This window comes from Poecilia formosa, unplaced genomic scaffold (genome assembly GCF_000485575.1).
Source record: "Poecilia formosa unplaced genomic scaffold, Poecilia_formosa-5.1.2 Scaffold202, whole genome shotgun sequence".
NCBI lineage: Eukaryota > Metazoa > Chordata > Actinopteri > Cyprinodontiformes > Poeciliidae > Poecilia > Poecilia formosa.
This window is the reverse complement of record NW_006800141.1, coordinates 962707-976311: the sequence shown is the minus strand read 5'-3', so window position 1 is coordinate 976311 and position 13605 is coordinate 962707. Positions and strand designations below refer to the sequence as shown.

The following is a 13605-nucleotide window of genomic DNA, read 5'->3' as shown; positions in this document are numbered from 1 at the left end:
ATATATATTGTATTGTATTGTCTTGCTAGTCTATCGATACAGGGTCACCAGCCCAATTAAGGTGTTTAAAGCCCCAGTTGTCAGTTTTGTGTGCAATATGGCACTTCCCAGCCTCCATGAGACACTGAGAGAGCTCTCATAGACAAGTGGGGGTCCAACCTTTTAATACTGGCCTAAACAGGTAGTCGAGAAGCAGCCAAGGGGACCATAATAACTCTGGAGAAACAGCTGAGATCCACAGATTAGGTGGAAGAATCTGATGACAGACCTGTTAGTCATGCAGTCCAGAAATATGGCCCTTTTGGAAGAGTGTCATGGAGAGAACCAATTCTTCTTGTCATCTTTCATTTATCATAAAAGTTCTGCTATCAAACATATGGAATTTGTTTTTAATAAGGTGCAACCAAAAAGGCTGAAGCTGAGGACGGAGGTTTAGCATCTTGCACACTGTAAGCCCCCCCAAACCCCCCCTAAATTAGGGTACAGTGTTAGCAGCTGTGGTTGCTAGAATTTTACGATAAAATTCTGGCGACCACAGCTGCTAATATTTTACCCTAAATTAGAGACGTTTCTTCTGTACAGTACAGGCAAACATGCAACCCAATCTCCGATAACAATATTTAAATCCAGACCTTAATCTAATTTGTAACTGATGGTAAGATTTAAGATTTGTTGTTCATATGTGTTATTCATCCACAAGCCTGAGCTGAATTGCAAAACAAGGTTGGACAAAAATCTTAGTCTATTTAAAGTTGGTGAAGAAGACGTACCCCAAATGACTCTCAGCTGTAGTTTCTTGAAAATATGGTTCTACAAAGAGTTGATCCAGGTGTCCTTAATGAACATTACATTGTTCAGAGTTTAAATGCTTTTTAATGCAAATTAAATTAAATTAAATCGCAATATAGAAAGTTTAAATGGGGCTCTAGGGTACTTTTGTAGATATATATGATTACTTCTGTATGATGGGATCTTGCTTCTTACGTAATACATTTCACTTTGGCAGTCAGAAAACCTACTAGCTTTTAAACGCAGAGCTGTCACCACTGATTTTTTGGAGATTACCGTTTCTCTATTTGAAAATGGTTTTGTCAGTGTTACAGTCAGAAAACACCATTTTTCAGATTTTGTCACAAATAAAACGTGACAATAAAATACCCCTGGGCTCTTTTCTTGGTTGTTACTCCATCATTTTGTAAATGCACTCTCATCTGAAGGACAAAAAAAAAAGAGAGAGAGAACAAACCTGAATCCCCTGAGTCCACAAAATGTGTAATGTTGTTTTTTTTTTTTTTTCATGTTGTCTCTCGCTCCAGGGTGCTGCACACGCTGCTCCATCAGGAGACAACAAGCTGGTTCGAACCACCAGAGTGAGGAGGCAGATCCCAGAGGGGGATCAGTTTCCCTCTGCTTCCTCAGTCAATCAGACACTACGAGAGCAGCCTCTTGTCTTTAACCACGTGTACAACATTAACGTGCCGATGGAGTCTCTGTGCTCCGTCGACCTGGATGCATCTGTGGCCCCAGGTGACCCTCTCATCCCTCTAATCAGCTGGATATTGTGAAGGCTCAATTTAGAGAAATATTCTTGCCATTTTAGAAGCATGTGCAGTATCAATTTTTATTTTTATTTATTTATTTATTTATTTATTTTATTTAAAAAATTGAAGACGTGTTCTTTGAATTGTGCAGATTCTCACGCTGAGTTGGGATCCAGACCTCCAGCTGAGGGACCAGGGGAGCCAGCCGGGCCAACAGAATACGCGGAGCAGACTCTTGATGCAGAGAGTCAGGTGGCTTTTCTGAACATTATTGTGCACTATTACTTTCAGTAATTTCACACGATGACATAAGTTATTTAGAGACGAGTGTTGTTTTTACCCAAATTAAAATCAGTCACTTTTATAGCCCTTGCTGTTCAATTGGGTTCAGTGCACGGAGTCTGTTTGGATTTTTCCATGTCTATTTGCTCTTATTATACAACAACAAAACAATGCGTTTATTACTGACATACATTCCGACAATCGTTCTAAAATTATAATAATAAAACGGCCTCTTGTCTGGAGCCTGGGCAGTTTGAACAATCAGTGTCCTGTCTTAGCTTGCATTTAAGTTACAGATATCTTCTGCCACTTTCCCTCCTGACCTGTCCCCTCCTCTTGTCCTAAGTGGAATTAACAAAATGCAACTGCATAGGATTTATTTATTTATTTTTTTGATTAGTCTGCATTGCTTCATGTATATTTTTCACCTTGTCTGAGAGTGTTGCTGGTGGGGAGAAACCTTACTGTAAGCTAAAACTAAAAAAAAGTAAATCGTAAAACTGTTTGCGGACTGTTGCATATAAAATTCACTCGCAGTAAACATTGTGCTAGTATTAGTGTTTGACCAAAGAAAGCAAGGCAGTTTGCAGGCCTTTCACTTTTTGTATGTGTGTCTCATGGGTAAGATAAGACTCAAGAAATAGTCTGCATCAGGGGGCCCAAAATTTCTCGTATGCTGATCATAATCTTATACTTAAACAGGAGTCTAAAACCTTAATTCTTCAAACATGAACAAACCCAAGAGGACATTCGAAATAGATGATTTTGTTGCCTTGCCAATGCTGTGAAATTCAAACCAAACTGTTGCTCCTTGCTTAGGTGACGTTTACGCACCGCATCAACATACCAAAAGCAGCGTGCAGTTGTCCAGCAATAACCACAATCCAGCAACTCGCCACCAGAGTGGAGATGCTGGAGAGAGAGGTGTCCATGCTCAGAGCTCAGTGTGGATCTGGATGCTGTGGGGAAGGCTCTGCCATGGGTGAGTTCTGTCGCTTCCTGGCGACAACGCATTTAAATAAAGATTCAGGTTTTTTTGTTTTTTTTTTGTGTGTGTGTGTGTTCTTTATGTAGAAAGAAAGAAAAATTGAACAGGTTAACAAAAACAAACAGACAGACAAACAAGTATGCCAAGCAGAAAACACGAGGCACAGACAACATGGTGTTATTGATTCTGATTGGCATTTTCTTTTTACCCGCTCCGTGGAGAAAGGGTGTAGAGAAACCTCTGATAATTCTCCCATCCATGTTATGAGAAGACCAGCGTGGACAGATCCACAGAATAAATGACGGTTAAAGTATCTGCTTCAATGACACCATCACCCATTTCAAATACTCTCTGAAAACGCTCCATCTCCATGGTGAGAAAATGATTTTCTCTAGCAGTCATGATCAGAATCAGAAAGAGGATGACACACTCAGCCGAGGAGGATGGTTGCTGGAATAATCTAATTGAAGCAACTGTACTTATATTTGTCCTGACAACTGTTTTCTAGTCTGTGTTTGCAATTGTCTTATTAAAACACAAAGTCTTTGACTTTGAAATGAGTTTAACAAATTTTATTCAACATGTAATGTTTTCTTTCTTGCTTGAAGAAGGTATCAAACTAGAGCCATTTCGTAAAGCAGCCCGTGTCCACTTTTCGTCTTAGGTCGTCTGGACTTTGTCCCGGGTTGCAGCGGCCACGGGAGCTTCAGCTTTGATCTGTGTGGCTGCATCTGCGAGGAAGGCTGGGGGGGCAAAAACTGCTCCGAGCCTCGTTGCCCAAATGACTGCTCCGGTCAGGGGGTGTGCATCGAAGGGGAGTGCGTGTGTGATCGGGACTTTGGAGGCGACAACTGTTCAGAGCCACGATGCCCCTCCGACTGCTCAGGCAGAGGCCTGTGCATCGATGGAGAATGCGTGTGCGAGGAGTCCTTCACAGGCGAAGACTGCATGGTCGGACGGTGTCTCAACGACTGCTCGGATCAGGGGTTGTGTGTCAACGGGACGTGCCAGTGCCGCCCCGGCTATGTGGGAGAAGACTGTTCGTTGGTCTACTGCGCCAACAACTGTAGCAAGAAGGGAGTCTGCAAGGAGGGTTTCTGTGTCTGCCAGGATGGCTTTGCTGGAGATGATTGTAACTCAGGTAAGCTAATTTTATTATTATTATTATTTATTTATTTTTTTTACTATAAGAAGTATATTGGCATATGTTATTTAACCATGTGAAGCAAAAAAAATAAGAAATCCCTCAAAAAAGTTGTTCTTCATTAATAAAGATCTGAAAGATTAAATGCTTGAGGACAGAAACACAATAATAAAAAAAAAAAACACACAAGCTTACACCACACAAGAGCTGCGGGAAACAGAATATGTGTTTCTGACCTTTTTATTTTATTGTTTTGACTATGATTTTCTGACACTGTGATAACAGGGCATGGTTGTAATCCTGAGAGCTGCGTTCATGAAAGTGGATTCAAAGTGCAACCGAATCCCCCATGGTTTTTTGTTGCAGTTATTCCTCTCATCATTTGAAGATTCTGACGAAAATCTCAGCACTCTGATTAAATCAGTGTTAGATCTGTTGTCGAATGCTTTACAGATGATTATTTGTAAAAAACAAATTATTGAAAAGACAAAAAAATTCTTTACAGAAACAAAAAAAAAATCTCGTCTATGGTTGTTGGAGTGCCCAGACCTTTTCAGTACATGCCCTAGTTTTAAAAAAATTGCTATGTGCAAAATATTAAGACTTTATATGCCTAAATATACCAGGTTTTACCATGAGTGTTCAGTTTTAGTTGGAGTTGTCAAGAAGGCAAAAGAAGCAATATAAAACCACTTATTTTGTTATACGTGAAGTCACTGACTTCACGTATGACGTGGCTAACGTGGCATAATAATTAATCATTTGTCAAAACCAGTAGATATCATACTAGAGTGGGTGACCAATGAAAAATGGAAAACTAACTTGAAAAGTCTCACAATTTAAAGAGATTAATTTATCATAAAAAATGTTTTGAACCGATACCGTGTGTATCGATTTGGAGAGTAGTCAGTAATTGTTTTTAAAGCTCTGGGTCCAGGGGCCATGCTTTTTAGTCATGTAACACAAGAGTCTTCTCAAGGTTTCAGTGTTTAGCTCACCAAAAAGGAGAGAAACATCTTAATAATGCAGCTTTTTTTTCTTTTAAGTGAACTCTTACATTTAGCCTCACTAGTACCGCACAAAGAAAAATCTATTCAGATCATGTTGCAAAAAAAAAGCAGTTTCAGTTACCTTGAATGAATGAATGAATGAATTTGGCCTTTTCTCATGTTGTTGATCATTTAAATTTACCTTGTCGGTAGAATTTTACTTCTTAAACTCTAATCTTTTTTGTGACTATGATAAGAGATTTGAAGATCTTAACATGCCTGAAGTTAAAAAATAATTTAAAAAAATATGTGCATGAACATCTATTGAATTAATTTCTCTTAAAAACGGAGAAAAAAAAAACTTACTGTGTTTTGTGTTTAACATAGATTCCACAAGCTTGAGGTGGGAAGATTACAGGCTTCAGCTCCACCATTGTTAGCATACATGCAGGGCTGTGAAATAAACCTTTTTGTGCTGCAAATGCAAGTAGTGGGGGTGCATGACTTGCTGGACAGCAGAAGGTCTAACGATGTTCATTTGTCAAAAGTCACATTCATCTGGGGAGCCAACTGTCACATTAACTGCAGCTGAGACAGTTTCTGAGCTGTGCCTGCCTTTGTTCAAAGCCGAGCCTCAGTGCCAAAATATCACATCCTCCTCTGCCATTTGAGTTACCTGTCAACAAAATGATGGATGGGGACAGATAGGGGAGCAAGCGATAAAAAAATCAGGAAGGGAAAATGGTATTTCTAAGTCTGATTCATCCGTTCCATTTCCCCGTATTTAATATCTATACCAAGTGAGAGGGACTGATTGCTTATTTATTTTTATTTTTTTTGTAATTAGCCACTGCTTGTAGGGTGAGTTTGTTGAATACAAAACGTGGCAGTTCAATAACCAGAGGAGCACCGGGTGACAGGCTTAAGTGTTTCATGTTATCAGGAACCGAAGAGAAACGGCATGCATTTTTTCCTTCAATTATGGTGGCCTATATTCTCTCAGTATGTGAAATAATGGACACTGTTGAATTTAAATTGGATCTTTTTAGTCATGGGGTCAGAAACTGCACATATATTTTTATGTGAAAATTCTGTGGCACTGGGTACCTAGACAAAAGGTATTCCCCAGTTTTTCAATGACATCTTGTTAAAGAGAAAGGTACAGACAAGTTTTATTTTATATTTTTTTTAATCATAAGCCCCTCATCACACCTATTAAAAAATTAAGCCTTGCTTGTTTGTGTTTCTCTATAAAAAATGGACTCAAACACTGAGGGGGAAAAAAATGAGTTGTGCTCAAGCTAATTATTCTGGGTAAACATGAGGGAGAAATGATTTGAGAGAGTAGTTATCGATTTATTTACTAATGGGATCAGCAGACTCACTCTAATATGTGGCACAGATTAAAAATCTAGCAATCTATTGGTTGAAATAATAATAATAATAAAACAATGTCTTTAGCTGCTTCTGTTCTACTCGGCTAAGAATCCATGTAAGTAGACTTTAACGGGCACATCATGCAAAGAATGACTAGAATCACAGCACATTGTGAAACAAAGAGGGGAAGGAGAAGCTTCTCCAATCCAAAGACAATGAGTGCAGAGGGGTGTGAAACCAGATTTAAGTGAAATGCATAAAGAAAAAGTAAAGAAATGAGCAAAAAGTGAAAGAGAAGCATAATCTGGCTGTATTTTAGCAGTATTGGAGATTGCAGAGTGCAGAATTTGAAAAAAATGAAGATATTCATCAGAGCTCTACGTCAGAACTTGTTCTAGAAATGTGTTTCCATCTCTCCTTTAGTTCTGTATCTCTGTTTTGGAAAAGCCAAAAGCCACTTCAACCGAGAGTAAAACCATTTTTGCAAAACTGAGGAAATTATTTCAAGCTTTGAGATTTCCATCGACTTGAACGTGATACTTCAAAATGAAACAAAAATTTAATTAAACCACACAGCTCTGTTTTTCCAAGACTGGGAGAATGGATATGAACTATTTCAGCTGCCAATAAAAATACTTGTCTTTTCCAGAAGCATTATACAGCACATACAGCGGTAAAACTAGAAGACATTATTAGCCTGCCTAAGTGGGCGGAGCTCTGCTCGGGTTGCTAGGTGAGCGGCTGGGCTCTATTGGGGTTGCTAGGTGAAGGGCAGTGCCTGTCAATTGAGTTTTTTTTTTTTTTTTTTAAAGCTCATTTTCATGACACTGACTAAACATGAAATTATTGCTAAAAAAAACATCTGAGTGTTTTTATTGTTTTAAGTACTAGGACTGTTTCAGCAGTAGAGACCTGAATGGAAACAAAAAAACTTGAAAGGCCCCCTTTGAATGAAATATATTTAATTTAGATTACATAAACAGTAAACTATAAAGGAGGATAAACTGGGAAATTACTCAGCAGTAAAAATCTTGGCAAACAGTATAAAATGTTTTGTATAATTTTGTTATGAATCTCATCCTTTAGTTGGGATCCCGTTCAGAAAATCTTATTTCAATTTATTTATGTTTTACACTGTCATTTTTTTATTTTTATTTTTTACTTTTTTGCTGTAAGATGTTATTATATCTAGTTTTTAAACCACATTTTATTAAATGTGAGCCAGTAAAGGAGCCCATGCAACATCAGACCTCTCCCCTGGATCTGCTTCTTGTGTAACTGCACATGTCTCTCTATGCTCATAAACTGTAGGCTTAACCTGCTGCTCTCTTTAATCAGTAAGGAGAGGTTGAGAAGAGGAAAGGATGTGGATGTTACTGGGGCAGGAAGGAGATGAGCTGAGAGACGGGGCTAATTTGTGTATTCGCAGATGGCAGCATACTAAATGAAGCAAAAATGTAAGAGTATCATCTAAGCTGTTTCGAGACATGAAAATATTAATATATCATACGAATGAAGACAGATTTTTTTTTTTTCGGGGTTTAATCAGAATGTGAAGACAGAATCAAGCAGCAGCAGCAGCAAAAAAAAAAAATTACATATGAGCTGACATTCATGCAGACAACCCGTCTGAGAACATATTATTCACAAGTAATTTTATTAGATTAGGGTTGCAGCCACATTTTACCTGCAAGTCCATGATGCAAATCTCCTGCTCCACAACATCCCAAAGGTGCTCTGCTGGATTTCGATCCAGTAGAGCACTGTGTGTGGGGGTCTTTGAAATCATTGTTGTTATTGTTTACTGTTCAACAAGCACATCTGAGATTACAAAGAAGACACACTGCATTTGTTTATTACTTTGTTTACTCTACCGTATCCCACAGTGCAATGCAAACCTTGTTACAGATAGATTTTTGACTCAAGCTTTGTGCATTGACCTGGTAGGTGTGTTGCCTCAGGGTCAGATTGCATTCACACCCAATACTAACTGATCCAGAGTTTCTTTGCAACTGTCGCGAGACAGAGGAGGCGGTATGGGGATCCCCGTCTTGGTGTGATTGTTCTGTTCACAGCTACAAAACACACCAAGGTCAGAGTGAACCAGAATTTGTTTTAAACGGACTAAACACGTTAATTGTGATAACACCTTGAATGTATTTGGTTTAGACTGAAACTATACCTTCTGACAGAATGATATCTAGACCCTTAAAAAGTTTTTGCTCTTGTGATGAACTCTTTAGTAGTTTCTGTGTAGCAATCTACCAAAACTGACATGGATGTATTGATTCTGAAATGGCCTGTTTTTGAATCTCAGTTTTAATAGTACTTAGTTAAAATGCCCTTTGCTAAGTCATACTGTTTTTGATCTCCAAGCACTGTCTATACTTGGAATGGCCGATGGTGGCTCAGAAAGTTGGAGTTTGTCCTGTCATTTGTGAGTTGCTGGTTCTAGTCCCTGCTCTGTTTGTCTCTGTCGTTGTGTCCTTGAGAAAGACGATTCACTCACCTTGGCTGCTGGTGGTGGTCAGCAGCCACCACTAGCGCTGATGGCTTGGCAGCCTCGCTTCTGTCAAACTGCCCCAAACCAGTTGTGGTGACAATCCAGCAGCTGTACCACATTCAACATGTGAATGTGAGACTATAGTGTGAAGCGCTTTGTAGTCCTCTGACTTGTTAAAATACAAGTCATTTTAGAGGCCTGCGTGACTACGCTTAATCATCAGAACCTTATTCATGTTGATACAGAATTTTATTCTATCAAGACGTTAGCTTCACCTACCTGTATTTTGTTGGCGTGAAAGACCTACTGCCCACCGAGTCGTGACAGGGTCAAGTCTCTGCAGAATAGTGGGGACAATAGCTGCTGATTTCTTGTTCCTGCAGTGAAAGTTCCACCTCATCCACTCCATTTTGTCAGGACTGGACAAGAGCCAAAATTAGGATGGACAAAAGAATAGCTGTAGTTCCAGGCTTGATTCTTATCCCGATTTTCTTTTCCTCCTTGGAATCAGTGCCTCTGCTTGTGTTGACATCATTTGTGCTGGTTAACTAAAAAATAAGTCTGTTTAAATGTCTCGTGCAATGAAGTTGTTGCTGCAACTAGGGATTAGTGATTTTAAAAACCCTTTTTATTTTTTCTTAAGTATTGTATTTTTATCTCACACATGGACCAGCTGAAAAGGACTGAATGGCGGTGCATTTTACAATACATTCATTTTTGCCATTTACTTATACAGTATTGATAAAAGTAAAAAAAAACAAAAAAAAAACATGTTTCTCTAACTTGCAATAATGGATTATGAGAAGGTGAACTTTAAACTTATCTGAGAGAAATAAATTGACATTAGTCATGTGCATCGTAACAACAGCTACTGTTAAAAAATGTTTTGTAATTTAAGACTACTTCCTAGTTTTATATGCGGGTGGCAAATAATATTTTTCACACTTTCTGAAACATTTATTGTTGTACTTTAGTGTTTCAGATAATCAAATTAATATTATTATTGGAGAAAGGTATACAAAATATTTTTTTTAAATGATGATTTCCTTCTCTCTGGTGGAAAAAAAAAGCTTTAGAAAGACGCTAACTTTCTTACTCAGGTTGTTTGTCTTTTATTGAAATTTATTTGACAATTGTGCATGACAAACATGCAAAAATACGAGAAATCTGTAAGGGGGCAAAACCTTCTCAGACCACTGCGTAAAGGTCTTAACTCAATCAGGTAATAGAAGTTAATTACACAATGGAGCATCTGATGGTGGAGTGACCTTTGTTGTTAGGCTCAGTCTTTCCGCTGATTACGCCTAATGAGACTTGGAGTTATCACAAGATGCTGAAATGACCTTCAGTCTGTTGCTCTTTTGAATTTAACCACAAAAGATGCAATTTGGATAAATGGTGCCAATTTCTTTTTATACTGAAGCAAAACTTTAAGAACTGTAATAAGTTAAAAGATATAACTTCATCTTCATATAACATCTAATTGATCGGCTGTTTCTGGTGGTTTTCCCATTACACTGCTTCTGGTGTATTTATTTACCGTCTTTGAAGAAAATGTATCCTGAGAAAATGCTGGTATGTTGAAACCTTTCTTGCAGCTGCATCATATTCAAATATTAATAAAAGCTCAGCAGTGTTCGTGTATATTGCATTACTCTTTACAGAAAACGTACACACTTTAGCTTTGGGACAAATTTTACATTCACAGGAACTCTGCTCCTGTCTTTCATCTTGATTTATGTCTCTGTTTTTGAGTGAATGACTTCACTTCGCCTGCAGGCTGACCTTATTTCATCACTGTTCATCTTTCCTCTGGACTTCTGTTGCTTCCCCTTGGACTTTTATTTTCTTCCTGTACCCAACCAAGTTGAGTTGGGCTGCTGAAATAAATCTCGCTGAAAAATGTTGGAGAAGTTGTTTGTGCCGCTTTAAAATAAACAAGCTGCTGCACAGCATGTTGCCCGTCTGTCAGGCACGTGGGAAAGTAGTTGAAGTGGCTCCTGAAATGTCCCAAAAGTTCCCAGAGGAGGCCTCGTTGTATGGCCTCCTGTGCTGCGGAGGTGAGAGGTTGTTTATCACACCGTTGCACTCATTGGCCCTTTACCTGTGTCCGCTTCACGCTTCTTGTCTTTATCGCTCACTTGATCATCTTTCAGGATTAATTATTTACTCCTCTCACGCACACGCTCCATCCACTTTTCCCACTCTATTCTGTCCTCTGTGTGTCTCTGACTTAAACCGTTCGTGTCCACCGCTTCATCTTCCTGTGTACGTCCTTCACTTGTCTCCCCAGCCCCGCTTTTGTTCTTTGTGGCAGGGGAAGCTGTAAACACTCCTGCATATGCCTCCACATTTACATTCATAGCTGTCGGTCTGGTTTATGGCTGGAAAAGCTCGCCTCTCGCTACAAGTGCAGAGTTCTTTTACTTGTGGGAATGTTCAGTGTCAGTGAAGTGGTGAAATGAAAGGTGTTTAGCAAGCCGTACGGAGTGTCTTTAATTACGACGATGTTTGTGCTCTCTTTTATTGGAGGCTTCTGAACGTGTGCCGAGTCTGGCGCAGAAGTCGAGATGTAGCCAAACGAATATGGCATTTGATTTCATTTTGTTTCATGAGTGATTGAAACTGAGCCCGTGAGCTGCTGCGGCCGAGTGTTTTATCAGGCACCGCTAATGTTTTTGTTTGCTAATTTAAAGTGTGGAGACCTGCTTTGGGCTAAGCCATTAATGCACACAGCATTTACATTTATTGTATTCACAAATCGTATTCGCTACAGGATCTGATGCGATCGAAAGCTTTACAGCCCTCATTTACAGCAGTTTATTTATTTATGTTTGCTAGTCAGATGTATTGAGAGTGGTTTGACTGATCAATCATCTGTACTGTACATAAAGGCTATTACACAAAAGTGCATTTAGAAAAATGAGCTTGCTTTTTTTCCCCTCATCATCAGCTGTTATGACAAAAATAACTGGAGTGTGGAAGAAGAATGTTATCTATGAGTGTTTTTAATATTTCAGCATAGTGTCAGTGTCAGATGTACTCATTGCTCACTTATTTTAACACTGAAAAGAGTTGAGAGGGGAGAAAAACTGTCTATATGTGAAAACACTCAGTGAATATTTAAATAATTACATCGTGTTCGATAATTCTGAGTAACATTACTTTTGTTGTTTGACAGACGAACGCCTTCAGGTGAGGCTTTGCACTGCTTTGATGTTTGAATTAGCTCATTATTTTTACTGACAAAAAAGGATTGTTTACATGGCAAATGGAAATGGTGAGATATGATGGATCTTACTGTGTAAAACACATGCTACTGAGTGTAACTGCCTGAAATAAAAAGGAAAATTAGTTTTTTTTTTTTTTTTTACATATTTCATTATCACTACACGTTTCAGTCAGGCCCTTTACTGATGGAGCATCAATCATATGTGTGGACAAAAAAAAAAAGAAAAAAATGGTCTTAAAGACTACTCAATGCAAGCATTTTAATAGTTCATAACATAACCTATCCATTAACTGCAATGACATTATTGACACTGGAGTTCTTTAAGATGGTCCAAATGGTTGTTGTCTCCTTTTGAACTAATGTTCAGCTTCAGTCTGTGGGATCAGCTAATGTGGATTTGTAATAAAACAGAGTTTCATTTTGAAGGAAAGTTTTTAACTGGCTAAAACTTTAGAAAAGATTCTCAGATATCCAGACAGAAGAGGCCTCGACTTTTTCGAACACTGGTTGGGAAAATAAAGTTTTTAAAATGTCACACTAATGGGTCAGTTAAGGTTGTTCTGACTTGTTCTGAATGCCTTTAAGAAGCAGGAAACATCCAGATTTATTTTATCCAAGCACTTAGAACAGCTTTTAGCTGTCATTTAACTCTTTTTCAGCTTCCAGTGTTCTCTGGCCAGTTTTTCTACTTTTATGATAGTCACATCGTTTAAATAAAAAAAAAAGCAAATAGGCAGCAAATTTTCACCCACATTGTTAAAATCTTGCAGTTGACAGCAGTTATGTTATTGTTTTTTCATTACTTAATCTCAACATTCTTCTCTATTTTCCTTATTTTTTGACGACGTGTTTTTATTCAACATGGCCTCTGCTTTTTAGGCGGAGACCATAGTGTGGAGAGCAGTAGTGTGTGAATTTGTGGTATAGCTTTAAACATGCCTTATGCATGTGATGGTCATTTTTTTTAAACCTCTGGCAAACAATTTGCAGATTGTGAAAGTGTTAAAAAGAAAGTAATCTAATGACATTCTTGCGCACATTGGCCTGCTTGTGCCATACATTTATTTTTCGTAGACTAACTTACTCAAAAAACAAGCATATGGCTGAGTCCGGTTTTGTTTTTAATTACAAAGAAAACTGATTTAAATTTAAAATAGTCATTTGTTTTCTTACACTTGCTGTCTTTGATTATTTTTTAACTTTATGGACTGTTATAATTTGAAGTTGAAGGTTTAATCTTTAACAAAGCACAATATATATATATATATATATATATATATATATATATATAAAATATATTTTGTGTGTGTTTGTTTCAACAGTGGCACCTGCCATGAATTTAAATGCACGTGGAGTTACAGATCGTACTATCGAGCTGGAGTGGGAAGGGTCCATTATGGTGACAGATTTCTTGGTGACCTATACCCCAAGCAGCCCTGGAGGTAAGGAGAGATCTCTATTTAATCTAGAAAAAAAAATACCATTTCAAACATCTGTCGTGTCATAATGCCGTGCAAAAGCAACAGGGGATAAAAGTGCATCCTTTTGT

The 13605-nt window shown here is 38.2% G+C and overlaps 1 protein-coding gene across 8 annotated transcripts in view; it reads left to right on the top strand.

Annotated features, from left to right (window-relative positions):
* The window catches only part of tnr (tenascin R (restrictin, janusin)), a 174691-nt gene that overhangs the window by 100522 nt on the left and 60564 nt on the right, over positions 1 to 13605 (top strand). For all 8 annotated transcript variants that reach the window (XM_016679108.1, XM_016679106.1, XM_016679107.1 and 5 more), the window contains 5 exons: positions 1317 to 1527; positions 1693 to 1793; positions 2643 to 2805; positions 3476 to 3952; positions 13379 to 13498. In XM_016679108.1, coding sequence (XP_016534594.1) covers positions 1317 to 1527; positions 1693 to 1793; positions 2643 to 2805; positions 3476 to 3952; positions 13379 to 13498 — 1072 coding nt within the window. The remainder of the gene's footprint in view (positions 1 to 1316; positions 1528 to 1692; positions 1794 to 2642; positions 2806 to 3475; positions 3953 to 13378; positions 13499 to 13605) is intronic.